This window comes from Phocoena sinus, chromosome 4 (assembly GCF_008692025.1).
Source record: "Phocoena sinus isolate mPhoSin1 chromosome 4, mPhoSin1.pri, whole genome shotgun sequence".
Classification (NCBI taxonomy): domain Eukaryota; kingdom Metazoa; phylum Chordata; class Mammalia; order Artiodactyla; family Phocoenidae; genus Phocoena; species Phocoena sinus.
In genome coordinates this window covers 73619402-73642628 of record NC_045766.1, presented here as the reverse complement: position 1 = coordinate 73642628, position 23227 = coordinate 73619402, and the positions used below count along the sequence as shown (strand labels likewise).

The 23227-nt window shown below is 37.1% G+C and overlaps 1 protein-coding gene across 1 annotated transcript in view; it reads right to left on the bottom strand.

The window, feature by feature from the left end:
- Window positions 1-23227, bottom strand: part of OSBPL11 (oxysterol binding protein like 11) — a 96761-nt gene that overhangs the window by 42915 nt on the left and 30619 nt on the right. Inside the window, exons 5-8 of the mRNA XM_032631164.1 lie at window positions 22331-22507; window positions 11448-11649; window positions 7477-7622; window positions 885-1025 (exon numbers count right to left, since the gene is read on the bottom strand). Coding sequence (XP_032487055.1) covers window positions 885-1025; window positions 7477-7622; window positions 11448-11649; window positions 22331-22507 — 666 coding nt within the window. The remainder of the gene's footprint in view (window positions 1-884; window positions 1026-7476; window positions 7623-11447; window positions 11650-22330; window positions 22508-23227) is intronic.

Sequence of the window (23227 nt, the reverse complement as noted above, 5' to 3'; positions counted from 1 at the left end):
TGAGAGAAAAACTGTGTATTATCACAGGTATGTGGGTTTTTTTAAAATATGTAACAATGTTTCCAATTGTTTCATGAATATGACTGCAATACTGTATGTCATAAAAATTTTATAACAATTCATTCATTAGTGTATAGGCTAGGCTACCATGAAGCTGATTACACTAGGCTACCATAAAGCAATCATATTGCTGCTTCTTCATTATCAATGCATGAATCATTATATCTGTAAAAAAATTTTTTCACATTATCTTTTCATTTTTGATGTCTAGTATATACTAGTAATACATATACATAGAAACAAAATTTGCATTAATTGAGTGTTTATGTTATTGGTAAGGCTTCCAGTCAACAACAGATTATTAGTAGTTAAGTTTTGGGGGAGTCAAAAGTAATATGCGGATTTTCAACTACATGGGGGGTTGGCTACCCTAACCCCTACATTGTTCAAGCATTAATTATAGTTCCAACAGAGATCTATGTCCACATAGCTAAAAATATCTACTATCTGGTCCTTTACAGAAAATGTTTGCTGATCTCTGTTATAGATTAATACCCAAAACACTATCCAAAATGGGAAGTAAGAATAAAGTAGAAGTATCAATGACTTTAATGGTTTTGTGGGATTATATCCTTTTCTTTAGATTTTCCAATTCTGTATCCCAATGGATCCCTTTTATTTTGTACAGAAACAAGACTATAGGTCTTTATTTGCCATGTGACTTAATGTTGCACAAAAAACCTATCACATTTTTTATGAAAATAAATGCTGATCAAGCAACTAAGAAACCAACTCATAAAGATTAAAATGCCCTGACAACATTAACAATCATAGGTATAGTCCTAATCGAATGATCTCCTTAGACTGTTTATCCCATTACTTACTCTTGTTAAGTCCATGCCCAGCTTGAGCTGTGATAAGAGATGTAGAATAACACTGCGTTGCTCTTCCACAGCTCCCAGGTCATCCTCCTTGTTGTCACAAGTATCCTGCACCTCATCATCTGCATTTATTTCTTCAGGTTCCTTGATGCAAAATAAAGCAAAAGTCTATTGCTACTAGTGCTTATTGAGAGAGTTGCATGGACATATATACACTACCAAATGTAAAATAGATAGCTAGTGGGAAGCAGCCACATAACACAGGCAGATCAGCTTGGTGCTTTGTGACCACCTGGATGGGTGGGATAGGGAGGGTGGAAGGGAGGGAGACGCAAGAGGGAAGAGATATGGGAACATATGTATATGTATAACTGATTCACTTTGTTATAAAGCAGAAACTAACACACCATTGTAAAGCAATTATACTCCAATAAAGATGTTAAAAAAAAGAATAAAAGTATAAACATCAGATGAAGACATTTATATTGGGCCTAAATGAATCTGAGAACAGACAAAAATCTTTCTGAAAATACAACTTCCATCACTTGGCCATGGAACAGATTTCCTTCAATGAACCCATTATCACTGACATTGAACATATTGTGGTTTTGTCATAAATATCACACATAAAACACACAATATTTTGTGAAAACAGGATTTTTCAGAAAGAGTGAAAATGTCTCACCTGAAACTTAGGCTTTGCAGGCTTTGACTACCTGCCAGGGGACCCTACCACTACCTATAATTTAAGATGTTTTGAGAATTAAATATTTGCCCTATTTTTAAGCTAACACTATAAAAGTAAAATTTTAAAGTGACTATACATGTCAAGTCTAACTTCTGTAATCTATATTTAGATATTCACGCATCCTTGGAGTTGTCAGAAAGAAACTTTGGGGATGAAGAGAATTCTAGGTGCAGGTATAGAAAACTTGTAGATGTTTATGCAGTCTTAATGCCACAAAATGTTCTCTGCATAGTTCTTCAATCAATAAAACAACCCCTTGATAAACCAAAAATGTTTACTCTCATCTCAATAGGGTCTTCGCTCCAAATAACTGGTTAAGAGAAACCTAATTTCTTATTTCTATTTAAGCAACAAATAAAAGTTTCAAATCCCAAGATTCTATAATCTTATCAGATGTCACTTTCTGGGCTTCCCTGGTGGCACAGTGGTTGAGAGTCCGCCTGCCGATGCAGGGGACGCGGGTTCGTGCCCCGGTCCAGGAGGATCCCACATGCCACGGAGCGGCTGGGCCCGTGAGCCATGGCCGCTGAGCCTGCGCGTCCGGAGCCTGCGCGTCCAGAGCCTGTGCTCCGCGGCGGGAGAGGCCACAGCAGGGAGAGGCCCGCATACCGCAAAAAAAAAAAAAGATGACACTTTCCATGTTTATGTGGGGATGGTGTCCCATCTCTCTCAGTGGTACCTCTTTTCATTACCTTTGTGCAAGACAGACTTCATGAGTATATTATCTTTGGTATTGTATTAAATTTTAAGTTATGAGGATTTTAAAAAGAAAACGATTCTGCTAATGTCTCTGCCTTTAACTTTCTCTTCCCATAACCAAATCCTGTCAAACAAGAAGCCCATCTGTTCTATGTAGCTAGGCAAAGAAAACCAATCCTAATCAGGTATAAAATCAAGAACTTAATGTTCTCAAAATATTAAAAACAAAGTACAAAACTTGGTGACACAGTTAAAGAAGAATGGGTTTCTGGTTATTCTTTTGCCTTTGTTTTTCTCCTTTTTCTTCTCTCTCCTTTGAACAAAGAAATCTTTACTAGCTCAAATTCTGATAAATCAATTAATGGTCTAGTTCATTTCTTCAGAGACCAAACACAACAACTGTGTATATCAGAATTACTTCTGTTTTTATGACCTTGAGGAAAGATCCCGAAGGCAAGTTTTTCAATTCCCCTTTTCAATGGCTAGTAAGTCTGTCAGGAACTATTTCCTGTTTCCTACCCTAAGTCAGATGCACAATATAGTTTAAGTATACCAGGGAATGTTTACTCATTATGAAACAGGGGAAAATCTGATCATCCCTCTTTATATATATGAATTCCAAATATAACAATTTTTCATTTGAGAAATGTTGAGGGGAAAAAAACTAACAGATCTTAATTAAATAATGTTCTCCAACCTTCTGAAAGGTACCATTACATTTGAGGTCAGAACCTAGGACACAGATTAATAATGCAAATACAGCCTTAAATATTATTATACACAAAGTTATACACAAAGTTTACTTTGTGGTTTCCTCTAATGAAAATAATATTAAACTAATGAGATAAAATATAATCTGGTATGGGGATGTATGTATACGTATAGCTGATTCACTTTGTTAAAAAGCAGAAACTAACATACCATTGTAAAGCAATTATACTCCAATAAAGATGTTAAAAAAAAATCTGGTAGAAAAACTGAAAGAATACAGTTTTTGTTGTTTTTATAAAAATAGTCAAACCACTTACTAAAATAGAAAAAAAAGGAATTCTATTCACGATTAAATACTGATTCTAAAGCATGATGTGAATGGAAGAATTTGGAAGCTCTCTTTTCTTTTTGAAATGGCCCTCCTTAGAGATTGCCATGCCTTTCTTAAAGAAAAGCTTAAGGTTAGGGCTTCCCTGGTGGCGCAACGGTTGAGAATCTGCCTGCTAATGCAGGGGACATGGGTTCAAACCCTGGTCTGGGAGGATCTCACATGCCGCAGAGCAACTAGGCCCATGAGCCACAACTACTGAGCCTGCGCGTCTGGAGCCTGTGCTCTGCAACAAGAGAGGCCGCGATAGTGACAGGCCCGTGCCCCACGATGAAGAGTGGCCCCCACATGCTACAACTAGAGAAAGGCCTCACACAGAAACGAAGACCCAACACAGCAAAAATTAATTAATTAATAAACTCCTACCCCCAACATCTTCTTAAAAAAAAAAATCTGGCAGAAAAACTAAAAGAATACAGTTTTTGTTGTTTTTATAAAAATAGTCAAACCACTTACTAAAATAGAAAAAAAAGGAATTCTATTCACGATTAAATACTGATTCTAAAGCATGATGTGAACGGAAGAATTTGGAAGCTCTCTTTTCTTTTTGAAATGGCCCTTCTTAGAGATTGCCATGCCTTTCTTAAAGAAAAGCTTAGTAAGGTAGGGCTTTCCTGGTGGCGCAGTGGTTAAGAATCTGCCTGCCAATGCAGGGGACACAGGTTTGAGCCCTGATCTGGGAAGATCCCACATGCTGCAAAGCAACTAAGCCCGTGTGCCACAACTACTGAGCCTGCGCTCTAGAGCCTGTGAGCCACAACTACTGATTCCACGTGCCACAACTACTGAAGCCCGCTCCTAGAGCCTGTGCTCCGCAACAAAAGAAGACACCGCAATGAGAAGCCTGCGCACCACAACAAAGAGTAGCCCCCGCTCACCACAACTATAGAAAGCCCATGTGCAGCAATGAAGACCCAATGCAGCCAAAAATAAATAAAATATAAAATAAAATAAGGAAAGCTTAAGGTTAAAAAAAAAGCATTACAAAAATTCAAATAAGCATGCTCAAACATATAAAATCCCTAAAAACCCAGAATGGTTAGCAAATACAGTGGCAAGTCCTGTTGAATTTCTAGGAATTCGTACTATTTGGAGATTGCATGGCAGAGGGAAACCCCAATATTCTGCAAAACTCATACTAATCCCATTTTTTTGTCTTCCTGATTTCTGACTTGGACACTAAGGAACTGTGAGCTTCATTCTAGCCTCACTGAGGTTTACCTCCTCTATCACTTGACAGCAAAATTTCCACTACTGTAATGTACGTTTCGAGCTTGCATTGACACTCATATTCCAAAGAAGGCATATGTGAAATTTTTGAAAAATTCAGGTCTTTTCTGGTATGCTTGAGTGGAGTCTAATGTCTTTTGTAATTTAAAAAATAAAAAAATCTATGCGGGCTTCCCTGGTGGCGCAGTGGTTGAGAGTCCGCCTGCCGATGCAGGGGACGCGGGTTCGTGCCCCAGTCTGGGAAGATCCCACATGCCGTGGAGCAGCTGGGCCCGTGAGCCCTGGCCACTGAGCCTGCACGTCTAGAGCCTGTGCTCCACGACGGGAGAGGCCACAACAGTGAGAGGCCCACGTACCGCAAAAAAAAAAAAAAAAAAAAATCTATGCACTTATTTTTTTCTATTTGCACTAGGTCATACACTTGGTCTATTCAACATTTCAAAAGATTTGGAAATTCAACAATCCTCTCCTCCCCACCTCTGTGCCCCATCTCTAACATATGCCTCTATCCTGACCTCCAACATGCTTTGTACTCTCATTTAGAAGTATGAAAATGTTGGAGTGTATGACCTCTAGTTTATAACTTTTCACTTGTAAATTATATCTCTAGTCCTGATCTCTCTCCAAAGCTTAGGTTACATCATTTCCAGTTGCTTTTCATATACATTAACAATCATATGTCCTCTTCTCAAATAAAATTCAACATGTTCATAAACCATACTAAACCTTTTCTTTCAAAAAGCTCTTTCTTCCTAATTTTGCTAGCTTTGCGAATGGCACCACAATTTTAATCATTTAGTCTCAAAAACTTGGAGTCATCTTTGATCCAACCCTATATCCAGTCAATCACAAGCTCAATTGATTTTTCGTTTGAAATGCACATTACCTATTCATTTGTCTTCATTTCTACTTCCATAGCTTTCTATCCACACTTTAATTCCAAGTCATATCATATAACAATCTTTTTAAACATATCGCATCCCTCCCCATGCTCATGATCTTATTATGTATCACATTAAGACTAAATTCTTCTGCATGAGTTTTATGTTCCTTGGGGGCACAGTTTACACTGTATTCTATGGAGCAGTGCTCAGGGGATTATCACTCCACATAGCATGCCACATGAATGGTCATCTGGATTTGTAAAATCCAACAACCCTGGGGTCATTTTCCATAAACCAGGTACTCTGCTGAATTTATTTTATCTAAATAACAATCTTATAAGGTATTACTACCCCTGCTTTACAGATGAGGAAGCTAAGCATGGTTAATCAATTGGCCCACATGTTAGTAAATGACAGGACCTGGGTTCAAAATCATCAGGCAAGCCTTTTCTGCAATAAGTACACACGCTTTAGTATTCCTGCTTGTGTTACTCCCCCATCTTGAGATTCCCTTACTACTATTCTTCTCTTCAAACCTTGTCTCCTTTCAAAGCCCAGTTTCAATACCACTTTCTCTCCAAAGCATTCCTCATCCACTCTACTCATATACCTCTCTTCTTTCCCTGAATGCCCATATCCCAAGAATCTAAGTGATATCTATTAAGATGAAAAAAAAAATAAAAATAAAAAAATAAAAAATAAAAAATAAAAAATACTGCTTTATGTTATCATCTCATTGTTTCAGTATATATGTGTTGTGACTCTAAATAGATTTTAAGTCTCTTCAGTGAAAGAACTGTCTTCTATTTTTGTGTCTCCTCTAATTCTTAATGTTGGACTTGTCACATATTAGCTAACTTAATGAATACTTACTAACTTCTTGACTCCACAGATGAATTAGTCAAAAAGCTATAGGAAAAAAAGGATTTTTTTTCTTTCTTCTCCCCCACCCACCCTACTGCCACTGCCAGCCTCACTGAGTCAAGACCTTTGCCAGCTTTGGAAGTCCCTGTGTCATATGTTTCGCTTAAGAAGTAATTTGCTGTTATAAAAATAACCATAAACCGTGCATTACTCTTGACTCAGTAATTCTAGTTGGGAATATAACCTAAAGAAATAATCCAAATAAAGGGGAGAAAAAAAAATAAAGCAGTAGACAAAATGATAGAGCATTATTTATAAGAACAAAAAATAACAAACAACCTAGACATTCAATAGGCTACTTCAACCTAAAAACTTTTATTATATAGGCCAGAATAACATATAAGAATACTTATGAGAAGTAGCAAGTAAAAAGAGCTTAAAACAAAACTATCTATGTAATTATGATAACCATAAATATAACAGATGTAAACTCAAAAGGCAAAAAACCAGTATGATTTGTTACAGTGGTGGAACTATGAATAGAAGAAAACACTGTTTAGCTTCTGAGAAATGTGGACTTAATATTACTTTATAAAAATATTAAACCCTAAGACTGTGTGCTATTTTAAGTAGACTAACACTTTTAAAAATTGGTTTGGTAAAGTGCTTACTATCAACAAAACCTTAATGTTAAACTTTTAAACTTATGAACTTAATAGTAAACACCTAGTAAATAATGTTAAATTAAGACATGTAAGAGATAAATATCATGCGAATAATTTTCTATTGGAAAAGCGATTTTCCAGAAAAAGAAAAACATGCAAATTTCATTTTTTAAATACATTTATATGAAGCAAAAGTAAACTAAAACTAAAAAGGCCACATAATTTAACCTGGAAAACTATGTACAAGTTTTACACAATAGACCCCTTCCAAAGCCAGTGCAGTTTAAAGTAGAACAACGTCTAGAGTATGCTCTCATTATGTTGATTTGCATGTCCTGACAATGAAAAGATGCTTTTCAGTGATTTCTAATTTTTACTCCAAAACTCTATGTTCATATAACCTTACCCTTGCTAATAGTCCAGATTCTGCAACGCACTGCTCTTCTGGGACTGCCACTGGTTTACTCTGCTCAGTTGCAAAGGGCTGGTCAGCTCCATTTTTATAGTGGTTTGATAAAGGTATCTTTGGTTCTAACCACTCGATTGTCGTTCCTGATGAAGTAAGAGAAAACTTTCGCTGAAACTTGCTCATAATCTGGAAAGTTCAGCAAATGTGGATTTTATTAAACAATTTTCTACAAGACTAAAAGCAATTCAACCTGTTAAGAGACTCTGCAAGACAGTGACTTGTAGCTCATTAGCATGAGCATCACGATTGGGTATTTTACAACACAGCAACCTGCAACTTGAAATCAGATACCATTTAAATGAATCAACCCTGAATAGGACTAAACTCACTTCTTATGCAAATCTATGAATCATAAAGTGTATTCCTACCCTAACAGTTGATTTGCTGGCCTTTCTGCAAGAACCCTGTCCCTCTAGTATGACTATGCAGTTAGGCTAAAGGAAGTCACAATTACAGGAGGAACCTGGGACTGTGAAACAATAAAATCTGCTTCAATTTGGGGTTGAACCTTACTCTCAGTAGCAATTTTCTAACTAATCAAGATCTTGATCTAATTTAAGAATTGCAAATACATGCCCATTATGTTTTTTCCAATCATATAAAAAAGCTCCATATACTTTTAAACTGAAAGGCTCTCCTACTGAATAAATAATAGCTGACCTAGTGAAAGATAGTGGTCACATTTAGAGACCTGTCATCTTCTCAATTAATGACTCAATGTCTCTTATTACCCTCAACTAGTTTAACAAAGTGGATTCTATGCCTAATCAATAATGGAAAATGTTCCATTTGATTTCAGAGGCTGATCTAGGTTTCACAGGAAACTTGGTTATATAGTACTACATTAAGGGATGCTCAGACTACCACAGCAGAAATTAAAAGGAGTATGGAATTTACTTAGTCTATAACAAAATCCCAGACTTGAGTAGAGGAATTAATTACAAAGTACCTATCAGGCTACCAGAGCATCTTGCCTTGCCACTCAGTTCAGTTTCACTTGGCACTGGCAGGGGGATTCATAATTAGGGGAATGCCCTCATGGGGTCTCTTTCAAAATTCCAAAGAAATGAAACCACTTTGTTCCTACCTCAAACTGTTTATTTTTAATATCAATATCTAGATTTCCTTACTTCTCGAAATAAAATGCACACAAACACCAGACTTAAGAGATCTGTTTTAAGAGATCACTCAACTGATAAACCATAACAAAACTCTTAATCAAACCAATCATTTGGTCTCAGAACCCTTCTACATCAATAATCACTGCTGTGCTTTTGTATAATATACATTAAGACCTCATGGGACTAAACACTAATTTTTATCCAGATTTCATTTCTTGGATCATTTCAAAATTTGAGTGGGAAGGTAATTCAGTTTTTTTTCTTCACAGTTTTATCTTCATTCTCAACTGACAAGAATAAATTTCTACCTACTTAATTTGGAAAATATGACAATTTATGGTGAGAAATACCAGTATTAGTTAATTCTCTCAAATACCCATAAATCTGTGCTCCAAAAAATAGTGATATGGGAGAATACCTTTTACTTCAAACACTTCTATAAAGTTTACAGTGTGTTTCGCATTTTTAATTAAAAAAATACAAATTTATATTGGGCATGCTTCATTAATCACAAAGCAATCATTTAAAAAATAAGACTATTAATTTAAACTACACAAATGAAATTCTAAGAATTTTTAAAATTACACAGTATTTAATTAATCAAGTATTTTTTTTTTAACTGAAGTATAGTTGATTTACAATATTATATTAGTTTCAGGTGTACAGCATAGTGATTCAGTATTTTTATAGCTTATACTCCATTAAGAGTCATTATAAGATAATGGCTATAATTCCCTGTGCTATACAATATATCCTTGTTGGTTATCTATTTTACAAACACCTATCTTCAAACAACTATGAGGTAAAACAAAAATTAAAAAGAAAGAAAGAAAAGCCTGGTGGGGAATGTACTAATATATTCACGGGGGCAACTTCTGCTTGGTAAGATAACATATGATTTTTCTTTCAGTTGCATGGTAGTTTCTAAATTTTTTATAATGAGTGCTTTATAACAGGAGAACATTTATATTGGACTACTTATAATTCCTCTAAGACAACAGTCCATGCTCACAATGCACAATTTAGGCTTTTCTATCTCTTTGGAATGCCCTCTCCCCTACCTCCCACTCCTGAACTAATTGGTTTTCTTAGCTTTTCTGTGCCTTTCCCAGACTTTTTTTCTACCAGAAGTATTAGTCCATTCACATGTTTTCCCACAGTACTTTGTGCCCATTGTAAGTGGCACTTTACATATTATAGTTAACTATTTACATTTCTTCCCCAAGTGGACCATGAGTTCCTTAAGTGGAACATACGTAACTTATTGGCCTCTGTAATACTGCCCTGACCTATATCTACAATTGCCATTAGCTTGTTATTGTTAGCTTGAAATACTGAATTTAGGCACACATGAGGATGGGATTCATACCCTATCCATATCAAGATCTGACTTGGTAAACTTTTTCCTGCACAAAGTCTCAACATCTTCCTAAAATATCTTTCTTCCACAAGCAGGGGGAGTTCCTTGGATAAGAAAACAATGAGTATTGGGAAATACTAAGTTACTACTATTAATACAATGTGATGGGAGTGGGGGAGTTGGGGAGATGTTGTTAAAAGGGTACAAACCTGCAACTAGAAGATGAATAAGTCCTGGAGATCTAATGCACAGCACAGAGAATGTAGTCAACAATACTATATTAAATATTTCAAAGCTGCTAAGAGACTAGATCCTAAATGTTCTCACTACAAAAAAGAAATGACAGGAAATTCCCTGGTGGTCCAGTGGTTAGAACTTGGCACTTTTACTGCCCAGCCCTGGGAAACTAAGGTCCCGCAAGCTTCACGACATGGCCAAGGAAAAAAAGGAAGAAATAAATAACAATTATGCGATGTGATTGAGGCATTAGCTAACACTTTGGTGGTACACAAATATATAAATGTATTAAATCAACATTTTATACTTACACAATGTTATATGTCAATTATATCGCAATTTTTTAAATGATGAGCTTATTCATCTCATTTAATAGAAAAACTCATTTTTTGTTATACCATGAAATAACATTCTTTTCCCCAGTAAATTAATTTCAACAAATAGGTGCTCTCAAATACTAGATGTACATCTTATTTTTCAAACTGAAAGGTGACTGATAGACTTTATTTTTTTAATTATTTATTTATTTTGGGCTGCGTTGGGTCTTCGTTGCTGTGCGCAGGCTTCTCACTGCGGTGGTTTCTCTTGTTGCAGAGCATGGGCTCTAGGCGTGAGGGCTTCAGTAGTTGTGTCTCACAGGCTCTAGAGCGCAGGCTCAGTAGTTGTGGCACACAGCCTTAGCTGCTCCGCGGCATGTGGGATCTTCCCGGACCAGGGCTCAAACCTGTGTCCCCTGCATTGGCAGGTGGATTCTTAACCACTGTGCCACCAGGGAAGTTCTAGACTTTAATATATATATATCTCAGTATGGAAATAATGAATAGTGGACTAAAGCAAAACTCAAGGAATCATTCCAACGTTTCTACTTTGATCGTCGAGAGTGATGCCACCAACTTTAACAGAAATATAGAAGACGTGAGTTTTGAGTTCAGTTTTTGACATGTTGAGTTTGAAGTTTCTAAAGGGATATGTAATTATACGAGACCTAAAATGGTTTTAGATTTGAAAAAGGACACAGTTAAAAAGACTTTATATAACATTAGTGATAATTAAAAACCCAAGAGGCTTGCTGGTTTTCTATTTGTTTCGTTTTGATTAAGATTTTCTGGAGTAGAATTACAAAGGATACAGTTGGTCCTTTCCATGTTTTGACCTGCAATGTTAAGTCCTATCTTTAAGCAATAACTTACCTGAAGGCAATGAGCCCTTCTGATGTGATGCATGTTGCAACTGGAGAATATGAAAGCAGTCGTTTAAGCAGTTCATAGTTGCCATGGAAGTAGCCTTGAGCATTAAGAGATCCTGGTCCAAGGAACTAAGATGGCCAGAAGCAGGAAGGCATTCAATTCCTCTAATTAAGTCTCTTTGTTGTCCTTCAGCATGAGACATCATCTAAGGAAAACAACAATTCTGTGTGTCCCACTCAATTTCTGTGTAACATGTATACATACAGTTGCCATTTTAATAACAATATTCTGTATAACATGTAAACATACAGTTGCCATTTTTAGGGCATATTATGCCTAGAAATCTATTTTCAATTTGTTTGGCTATTCTCAATAAGCATTTAATAGTGCTTCTCAAAAGACGGTAACTTTTGTTGGCAGCTACACTTTTTCTTTGGCAGAAACAAAGATCAAAAGACTTCCATCTTTATATAAATTTCTTTAACAGTATACATTTATATAAGTCATCAGAAAGAACATTCCAGATCATTTTTCATAGCAGCATTAGATATTTCACTCCAAAGTAAAAATAATTCCCAGTCTGGGCTCTCAACCACTTTATTCACAGCACATCTGGACAGGCTCAATTTGAACCTACAGTGAAATCATGATAGTTTACATGCTTCTGCTTTTCTGGTCCCATTAGGTTGATTTTAAGCAAATACTGGATATAAGCTTTTCAAGTTAAAAGAGTTCAATACGCTTTTTGATTAGGAGGCCTATCTATACAGCTCCTAACAGAGTCAGTGGAATAACAATGACGATGAGCAACCCAATTTTTAAAAATGAAAACTGAATTTAGGGGCTTCCCTGGTGGTCCAGTGGTTACGATTCCATGCTCCCACTGCAGGGGGTTCAGGTTTGATCCCTGGTGGGGGAACTAAGACCCCGCATGCTGCCACATGGTGCGGCAAAACAAACAAACAAAACCCCGGAATTTATTATGCTTAATTATTTTCAATTGTGAGCAGAAGGTTCTCAGATTGTCCACCCTTTGGAAATTATTTTAACTCACAAAGAAACTCTATAGTGGAGAGACTCCTTTAGATTTCAGAGACTTTGTTCCAGACAATTTTTAATACAGTTCATTGGAGGGCTAGTGAAAGAGAGATGCGAAATGATCCTACCAAGCAAATTAAGTGTGTCATACATGAAACAGCCCCTGAAAACACATGCATAATACTGGATCAAACAGTCACCCTTACCAGAAAAAAGGGTTATTAAATGAAAAGTGTGGGTATGAAGGTATCTATACAGATCTTCCTCCACTTACAATGGCGTTACACGCCAATAAACCCATTATTAAGTTGAAAATATCATAAGTTGAAAATATCTTAAGTCAAAAATACATTTAATACACTTAACCTACAGAACATCATAGCTTAGCCTAGCCTAGCCTACCTTAAGTATGCTCAGAACTTTTACATTAGTCTACAGTTGGGCAAAATCATCTAACATAAAGCCTATTTTATAATAAAGTCTTCAATATCTCATTTAATTTATTGACTATTGTGCTGAAAGTGAAAAACGAATGGCTGTATGGGTACAGGAAGGTTACAAGTGTATTAGTTATTTACCCTCATGATCACGTGGCTGACTGAGAGCTGTGGCTTGCTGCCTAGCATCAGGAGACAATATCGTACCACACATCACTAGCCCAAGAAACGATCAAAATTCAAAGACTGGTTTCTACCGAATGTGTATCACTTTCGCACCATTGTAAAGTCAAAAAATCATACATTGAACTATCGTAAGTTGGGGACTGTTTGTGTGTGTGTAAATGTTTTTGTATATAAATGCTAAGACTAACTCCCAATAATCCAAAATTAAGAATAAGTACAAACACTTTGGAAAACAGTTTGGTAATATCTACTAGAGTTAAATATATAGAGCTAAATAAATATAATCCATGATCCAACATTCTTAGTTACATAACCAACAGATATGTATGTATATATGTTCATCAACTCAAATGTCTATCAACACTGGAACGAATTAAAAATATTAAAGTATATCCATATAATAAATACCGTGCAGCAGTGAAAAGAAAGGAAATGCTATACTCAATACGTAAGTAAATCTCCAACATATGCTGACTAAAAAGAAGCCATACCCAAAGGAGCACACACTTTTTTTTTCATCTTTTTTTTCATCTTTATTTTTCATCTTCATCATTTATTGGAGTACAATTGCCTTACAATGGTGTGCTAGTTTCTGCTTTATAACAAAGTGAATCAGCTATACATATACATATGTTCCCATATCTCTTCCCTCTTGCATCTCCCTCCCTCCCACCCTCCCCATCCCACCCCTCCAGGTGGTCACAAAGCACCGAGCTGATCTCCCTGTGCCATGAGCACATACTTTTTGATTCCAGTTTTAGAAATTACAAAAATGGGCAAAATAAATCTATGGTATTAGAAGTCAGGATAGTGAGGAGGGCGTAATGATGGAGAGGCATGAGAGGGTCTTCTAGGGTGTTGGTAATATTTAATTTTTTGATCCAGGAGGTAGTTACATGAAAATTACAAGATGCACACTTGTGTGTCAGGTTCTTTTATACATGGATACATGCTTAGAAGGTTAATTAAGAACTGGGATGAAGATCAAGGGAAGGGGGTCAAACAGATCCATTAGGTTTACCTCTGGTCTAATGAAAAGAACTTCTATGGCTAATTAAACAGAGCAGAAAGCCAGATAAGAAACTGTAGACAAAATTCTATAATTAGTTGAGGCATAAGCTCCAAATTTCTAGAGACAGTCCTGGTTTATGCTTAGAGTCCGCTGTAATTATATCTAAACCTGTTCCAGTTTGAAGACCAAATTACATACTTACCCTATTTCTTCATTCTAAAAGAACTTCTTGGTATGTAATTAGAAATGGGAAGTTTGGGGCTTCCCTGGTGGCACAGTGGTTGAGAGTCCGCCTGCCGATGCGGGGGACACGGGTTCGTGCCCCGGTCCGGGAAGATCCCACATGCCGCGGAGCGGCTGGGCCCGTGAGCCATGGCCGCTGAGCCTGCGTGTCCGGAGCCTGTGCTCCACAACGGAAGAGGCCGCGACAGTGAGAGGCCCGCGTACAGGAAAAAAAAAAAAAAAAAAAAGAAATGGGAAGTTTGTATTATGCCTCTTTTGTATATCTCACTGGTCTAGGGGTCTTTAATATAATTGCTCTTCCCCTCTGCTTCTAGCAATGTTATGAGCAAATACTAACTTTTACACTTGTCAGATTTCTTAAAAAAGTCACAGTAAGAGCTAGTATTGCTGAGGGAAAAAAATACTGCTCAACTATATCTGAAACCAAACTGAATTTATTACTTTCCAGGCAAGGAAGAACTGTTCTTCCAGAACAAATCAAAGAGCTAATCTTATACAGATTTTTTGGGGAATTACAACATTCAAGGATGAGTTGACTTTAAAAACAAAAGTAACAGAGTGGAGGAAGTATGGCCTTTAGGGATTAACATTCAGAAGTAAGTATACTAAAACAGGGCTGTTAATGACTGAATTGAGCTGGTTAAACAGGCTCCACGTTACTTGCTAAGAGCTTCAATCTAGAGCCGAACAAGAGGCTGTTTTTCTCTTTCTTTCTTTTTTTAAAATTATTTATTTATTTATTTATTTATTTATGGCCGTGTTGGGTCCTCGTTGCTGCGTGTGGGCTTTCTCTAGTTGTGGTGAGCGGGGGCTACTCTTCATTGCAGTGTGTGGGCTTCTCATTGCGATGGCTTCTCTTGTTGTGGAGCACAGGCTCTAGGCGTGCGGGCATCAGTAGTTGTGGCACGCGGGCTCAGTAGTTGTGGTGCACAGGCTTAGTTGCTCTGCAGCATGTAGGATCTTCCTGGACCAGGGACTGAACCCGTGTCCCCTGCATTGGTAGGCAGATTCTTTTATTTATTTATTTTTGTTGCGGTACATGGGCCTCTCGCTGTTGTGGCCTCTCCCGTTGCGGAGCACAGGCTCCGGACGTGCAGGCTCAGTGGCCATGGCTCATGGGCCTAGCCGCTCCGCAGCATGTGCGATCTTCCCGGACCGGGGCACGAAGCTGTGTCCCCTGCATTGGCAGGCGGACTCTCAACCACTGCACCACCAGGGAAGCCCCAGGCAGATTCTTAACCACTGTGCCACCAGGGATGTCCCCTCTCTTTCTTTCTTGAACTTAGAGAATATAACTTCTTATTCTCACCATAAGAAAAACATTTGAAAAACTGGACATTTAAATTAAAAACACCTGTTCACTTGACTACACTCTCCAAAGAGCATAAAGGAAAAAGGAAAAGATGTACACTTATTATCTGTATACTTTTCTATATTATGTTATAAGCCAATAAAAGTTTAATAAAGGAAAAATCATAAGCAGAATACTGACAACATAAATAATCAGCTATCACAACATAACACTTAAGAGAAGAAAGTGTTTCCTTGTGCAAATGGCCCAAAAAAGCCACTTGCTAGTGCTGATGTTAGAAGTCAAGATGCCTAAGAAAGGGCTTCCCTGGTGGCGCAGTGGTTGAGAGTCCGCCTGCCGATGCAGGGGACACGGGTTCGTGCCCCGGTCTGGGAAGATCCCACATGCCGCGGAGCGGCTGGGCCCGTGAGCCATGGCCGCTGAGCCTGCGCGTCCGGAGCCTGTCCTCCGCAACGGGAGAGGCCACAACAGTGAGAGGCCCGCGTAACGCATAAAAAAAAAAAAAAAAAAAAAAAAAAAGATGCCTAAGAAAGTGATGTTCTCGACTAGAAAAAATAAACTTTAAATTATAATTATAGCGCAAATGTTAAAATTTGGTTATGGTTCTTTCCAAAGCGAACAAATGAGTTGATCATGTATTTACAATGAAAGAGAACTGATTGTGTGAAGCTGTTTCAGTGATTGTTCCTGACAGTATGAAACCAGTTCCTCAAGAAAGAAAAACCATCAGGAAAGCTGAAAACTTGCTTAACCAGTGTTTTGTAGCTAGATATGGCAAATATGGTGATAGTGTACATCACTTAAGTGGCATCTAGTTTGTCTGAAAACCAGATGAGAATCATGATTTTATTGCTTGTATTTTAAATGTCTGTCTCCCTTACTAGACTGGTCATGTTAGCCCCTCCCAGGGTACAGCACAGTACCAGCATGAAGCACGCACTGATTAATGGCGTGATTGATAAACTGTACTAATAATAAGCAGGACATACTAAAATAGATCACTTTAACACTTTAGTAATAAATCTATGTTCAAGCACAATATGACTCTATTCTCAATAGTCAGTTGCTTTTGCCAACTGTTACTTTAACTATTGCCGGACTTACCCATGGACTTTGATTAAAATACTCCTTTCAAACTCACTTTGAATTATATCTTTGCATTACAACCTCCTGGAGCTGGATCACTCTAGAACAGCATCTCAAACAGTGCTCTGCAGATTCTTGTCGGACTCTTTTCGGGCGGTCTATGGAGTCAAAACTATTTTCACAATAATTTTAGGAAATTAATTTGCCTTTTTCACTTCGTGGCATTTGCACTGATGGTGTGAAAGCAATGGTGGGTAAAACTGATGGTGTCTTAGTTAGAATGAAGGCAGTGTCATCATCATCAACAGTACTAGTCATTGTATTCTTCACTTCCATGCACTTAAGGGGTGGCGGGGAGCGGGGGGGAGCCAGTTTTACTTAAGAATGTTCTTGAAAAATTAGTAAAAATTATTAGTTTTGGGCTTCCCTGGTGGCACAGTGGTTGAGAGTCCGCCTGCCGATGCAGGGGACGCGGGTTCGTGCCCCGGTCCGGGAGGATCCCACATGCCGCGGAGCGGCTGGGCCCATGAGCCATGGCCGCTGAGCCTGCGCGTCCGGAGCCTGTGCTCCGCAATGGGAGAGGCCACAACAGTGAGAGGCCCGCGTGCCGCAAAAAAAAAAAAAAAAAAAAAAAAAAAAATTATTAGTTTTACTATATCTTGACTCTAGAGTACACATTTTTTAATAGTCTATATGAAAAATGAGAAGTACACTTCCGTTGCATATCAAAACAAGTGCACTTCTGCTGCATACCAAAGTACTGTGGTTGCCTAAGGAAAAGCACTTGTGAGACTGAGCTGCAAGCTGAACTAGCTGTTTTTTCCACAGATCACCATTCTGACATGAAAGAATCCCACCTCTTCCTGGCACACAGCTCTTAAAACCGCTGTAATTTCCTAAGTGATCAGAGCATAGGGGCATCTTCTGTTACAATATTTGGTTTCCTGTAATAGCTTCAGAGCATAAAGGTGAAATGTGTCCATTGTTATTCATAACAAACCGCTTTCAACCACAGTAGAGTTAATGGAGTGATTTTTGCAGAATCCCTCGATGGGGGCTGATTGCCAGGGGACTCAACCCTGTAGATTAAAGGGTTGGAACTTTCAGCCCTACCCCCCAACCTCTAGGGAGGAGAGAGGGGCTGAGGTTGAATTAATCACCAATGGCCAGTGATGGAGTCAATCATGTCTAAATAATAAAGCCTCCATAAAAACCCATAAGGAGGAGGTTCAGAGAGCTTCTGGTTGGTGAACACATGGAGGTGCTGGGAGGGTGTGCAACCAGAGAGGGCATGGAAGCTCTGCATCCCCTCCCCAATATCTTGCCCTACGTATCTCCTCCTCTGGCTGTTCCTGAGTTACAGTCCTTTATAATATACTGGTAATATAGTAAGTAAACTGTTTTCCCAAGTTCTGTGAGCTGTTTTAGCAAATGACCCAACCTGAAGAAGGGGTAATGGAAACCTCCCATCTATAGGTGGGGTTACAAACACAGGTGACAACCTGGACTGGCGAATAGCATCTGAAGTGGGGGCAGATACTATCTCAAATAGTGTCAGAACTGAATTGAATTGTAGAACACCTAGGTGGAGTCTGCAGAGGGTCAGAGAACTGCTTAGTGTGGAGGAAGCCTCCATACATTTGGTGGCCGGAGGACAGAAGTGTAGGGTGTTGCAGTAGAAAAGAGGAGAAACACAGGGATGTTCCTCCTTGACATAAATAATGACTGTTAGAAACTATGGCTCTTCAGGCTTGGGGGTATGTGGTAGACACCTCAAATTAAACAAAATGACTTGCCACTTCAAGAAAAACAACTGACAGTATTTGTGGCCAATTATAAAATCTGAGCTTTAAAATGAAATTACAATCTTGGAAAACCTATGTCAGTTACCATGAGCTTGACAGGTTTCCCACACTAAAAGCCTTTTCTGATGAGATTAGTGGGGATCTTAATGAATGTGAATTTTTGATATTGTATACCAACATCTGTAAGACCTGCATAACTCTGAACTAATATTTTCCAAATGACTAATGCGTAGTGTTACAAAATTGTGCATAGGTTAAAGATCCATTCAAAGTGCAAGATGAACCAATGTATTTTCATGAAACAGAATATGAAAAGTTCACTGATATATATTTGATTCCACACTGCATCTAACACTTAAGAAACTGCCACTGTCAAGTTTTGGTGGCATATCAGAGAAGAATAGCCACAATTATCTTAAAAAGCTATTAAAATATTCCTCTTTTTTCCAACCACGTATCTGTGTGAGGCCAAATTTTTTTTCATATATTTCAATCAAAACTACATATGGCAATAAATTAAGAGCAATTATTTTGTTTTTTTGGGAAAAAATAGTTGTTTGACATAAAAATATGTTATTTATATTAACATGTATGAATTTATTAATTTTTATTTTAAAATAAAACATTTAACATTTAAAATAAAATTTTAAAACAAGTATTTTTGAAATACCTGTTTTTATGTATAGATAACTAATAAAAAAATAATAAATAAAATACCTGTTTTAATTTCTAATAAGTTAAATATTGGTAAATTTAACCCATGTAAAACAAAAGCTCTTTGAGGTCCTCAATCATTTTTAAGACTGAAAGGGATCCCAAGACCACAAAAAGCTTGAGAACTCTTACCTGGAACCATAGGTCAGCGTGGTATCAAAAGTTTTCTCAATGTCTTTGAAGAGAAAAAGGATCTGCATAGTCTCAAAGTAACTCCCCAAGATATTTATTAACTACAGAGGGAAAGACAGCAACTTTACAGTGGAGAAATCCAGTAGAAGCTACCCTAACCAAGTGACCAAGGCCAACATCACTAGTAATACAACATACTGACATCATGAACTCCTTGATATAGGTACTAAGGATACATATCTTCTAGGGTATTTTTCCCAAAAATGTATAATCTCACTCAAATACTAAGAAAACATCAGATAAATGCAAATTTGGGAACATTAAATAAATATAACTGGATCTTCATAGGTGTCAAGGTCATGAAGGATAAGGAAAGACTGAGAAACAATTACAGACAGAAGGAGACTAAGTAGTAATAACAACAACTAAATGCAACATTTTAGGACAGGATCCCAAAACAGAAAAAGAATGTCAGTGGAAAAACTGTTAAAATTTGAATAAAGATTATAGTTAACAGTATTGTATCTATATAATTTCCTGGTTTTGATACTATGTTATGAAAGATGGTAACATTACAAAAAGTTAGGTGGGGGATATATAGAAACCCAGTACTACTTTTGCAACTTCTCTGTAAATTTAAAATTAGTCCAAAGTAAGCATTTAAAAAGTGTTCTTGGACTTCCCTGGTGGCCCAGTGATTAAGAATCCACCTGCCAACGCAGGGGACATGGGTTCCATCCCTGGTCCGGGAAGATCCCACATGCTGCGGAGCAACTAAGCCCGTGTGCCACAACTACTGAGCCTGCACTCTAGAGCCCGCAAGCCACAAATACTGAGCCCGAATGCCACAACTACTGAAGCCCACGCACCTAGAGTTGTGCTCCACAACAAGAGAAGCCACCGCAATGAGAAGCCCACGCAACGCAACAAAGAGTAGCCTCCACTCGCTGCAACTAGAGAAAGCCCGTGCACAGCAACAAAGACCCAACGCAGCCAAAAATAAATAAATAAATTTATTAAAAAATTTAAAAATTTTGTCTGAAGGACAAAAAATGGTATAAACTCTCCAAATGCACTATTTTCTCACAAATAGAATTATTCCATTGGAATACAGAACGTTCCTAATAGAGTTATAATTTTATAATTTGACCTGTTGAGTTCTTAAAAGCAAAAACATCAACCTAGTGAAAACACAGACACTCAGCTAAAACTTTTTTTTTTTTGTATGTGGCATGGGCACAGAGATTGCCAAACAATGGTCAACCCTCAAATCCTAGGATAATTACTGGAGCCATAATTCAGGAAAGCTGCCATTAAATTAGTCAGTTCTGTAAGTAAATACCTGTCCTTCCTAAAGAGGTAGTTGTGAAACTTTGGGGACACACACTCTCTACATACAAGTGTCAGAGTTACATGCTAAACATTAACATGCTATCACAATGATATGAAAGGTATATTTAAAATCACAGAACATTATAGTGTGGGTACTGTAAGAAATTACCCCTGAGTGTGAGAATAACAAAAGAACCATTAGAGCAAGAAAGAGAAGCGTGGGTGATTAAAGTCATCACAGTAGAAGAGAAGCTGAGATATGACAATAGTCTCAGTACAGCAGGTCCTAAAGATCCAAGCACAGCCAAGCAGAGGTCTCCACAGACAGCTAAAATCTCAAATACAAAAAGGTTCCTTTTCCGTGAAAATGTGCACCAAAATTCATGACAACTTCAACTACATGAGTTTTGCTTGTTTTGAACTTTTTACTGAAGTATATATATACTGATATACAGTATTACAGATAGAAAAGTACACTTCTCACAAGTATATAGGCTTTGATGAATTTTCATAAACCAAACACACCCATGTAACCAACACCCAGATCAAGAAACAGAACATTATCAGCATCTCTGAAGAACCCTCAAGCTCCCATCACTAGCCATGATCAAAGATTTCCAAAAATTTCATGGCAGCCTAATTTTTAAGGGTTAAGGAACACACTATGATACAAGTCTGCCCCTATATATTTTTCTTTATTCTATCCCTTATCTTAACCATTTTTAATATTTCCTTTTCCTTCACTGTAGATTAATATATCAGTACCTTGATTTCCTTAAGACACAAACACCAATATTTATCAACAGATTGAATATCATCAATATAAATACTAAAAATGTATTGTTTTATGAAAAAAGGTATTTATAATTGTCACTTATTTATAACAGGACTAGAAAGTGAGTCAAAGCTATTGTTTGTTTATCTCAAGGATGTTACTTCATCTCTTTAAATCTCAATTTCTTCATCTATAAATACAAACCAAAATAACTTGATAGAGGGAACATCCTCCCCAGCTTCCTGCCTTAAATCATTTGGGTGTGATTTATAATATTATTTTCACAATTCACTACACAGATATTTATAAGCTCTACCAAAATTAACTCAGTAAAATACACCCAGATTATTAAGAACCTAACAACTGCATTCTTTATTAACTAGAATTATTTGGTACTCAGTTTGAAAGAGAATGAAGAAAATGGTGAGAAAAGGCAACATCAAGGATTTAACTATTCTATTTTTGTGTGTGTGTGGAATTCTCTGTTTACATGTACCAGTTAAAGAAAACAGTCAGTTGCTTGACCATATAGTCTTCCCACTAGGCTTAATAACCCTTTTGATCATAAATTTTACATTAAAGGAGTCTGTACTCTTACTTAAGAAATGAAAGATGCAGACTTTTGAAAGATGACAGTGTACACAGAACCTAGTTGACAGACTTGAGGAAACTTAGGACTCCTAAAGAATCAGGGACTCTTTAAGACTTAAACATTGAGGGCCCCAGAAGACACAGGATTTTAAATTTTTGTGTGTCAAAACCAAGCAGTTATGATTATTTTATGCATTTTAACTTGATTTCAATTCATACTTACTTCTCTGACTTCCACAAGATGGTCTGGAGGTAAGTTAGTTCTTTTGTTCACTGATTGTAGTTTGGAATGTCCAACATTAAAAAAGGAAATGGCATTTTGACTGGGTCTCCTCTGGAATATAGGAGAATTACCACTAGATGCAAGTGAGAAGCTCCGTGATTTCAGAGGAGGATTATTCTATTAGACAAACAAAGAAAATCATTCCTTTTTTAAACTTCAGGTTAACCCTCAACCTATACTAAACTAGAGTCTTTTACACACAGTTTTAAAAGTAAAATTAACCTCAAAATTCACCACAAGAATAGCTCTGAAGATGATAAAATTTAAATCCTTCAATCCTTCATAGTAAACTGGTAACGTAGTTAGAAAATTAATTCCAGGTCTGTGCTGTCAAGAACTCTTTTTATCCACGTTAGAATGTATTAGAATAACAAGAAATTTCTAATTTCAGATCTTTAAACATCATGATTGAAGCAAAAAATATACTCAGCAATACTCAATATAATGTTCTAATGTAACATTCAAGTATCTTTGAAACAAACTAGCACCTTCTGGTCACTGCCAATGCTTAGAATCTTGTAGCACAAATAAAGCTTTTATGCTGGATTTCAGACTATAGGCCTAAATCACAACTTTAAAAAATTTAGCTATGGGGAAAAACCACTAGGAAGAAAAAGAAAAGTAGGTATGGAATCCTTTAACTATGCTTCCCTATATTATTTTTTAGACATTTCTAACCTCAGACTTCAAGTACTGAGACCCTCCTTTTCATCTTAAAAAATAAAACACCCCAAAGGAGATACACAAATGGTCTATAAGCACATGAAAAGATGCTCAACATTATTAGTCATTAGAAAAATGAAATCAAAACCACAATGAAATTCTACTTCACACTCA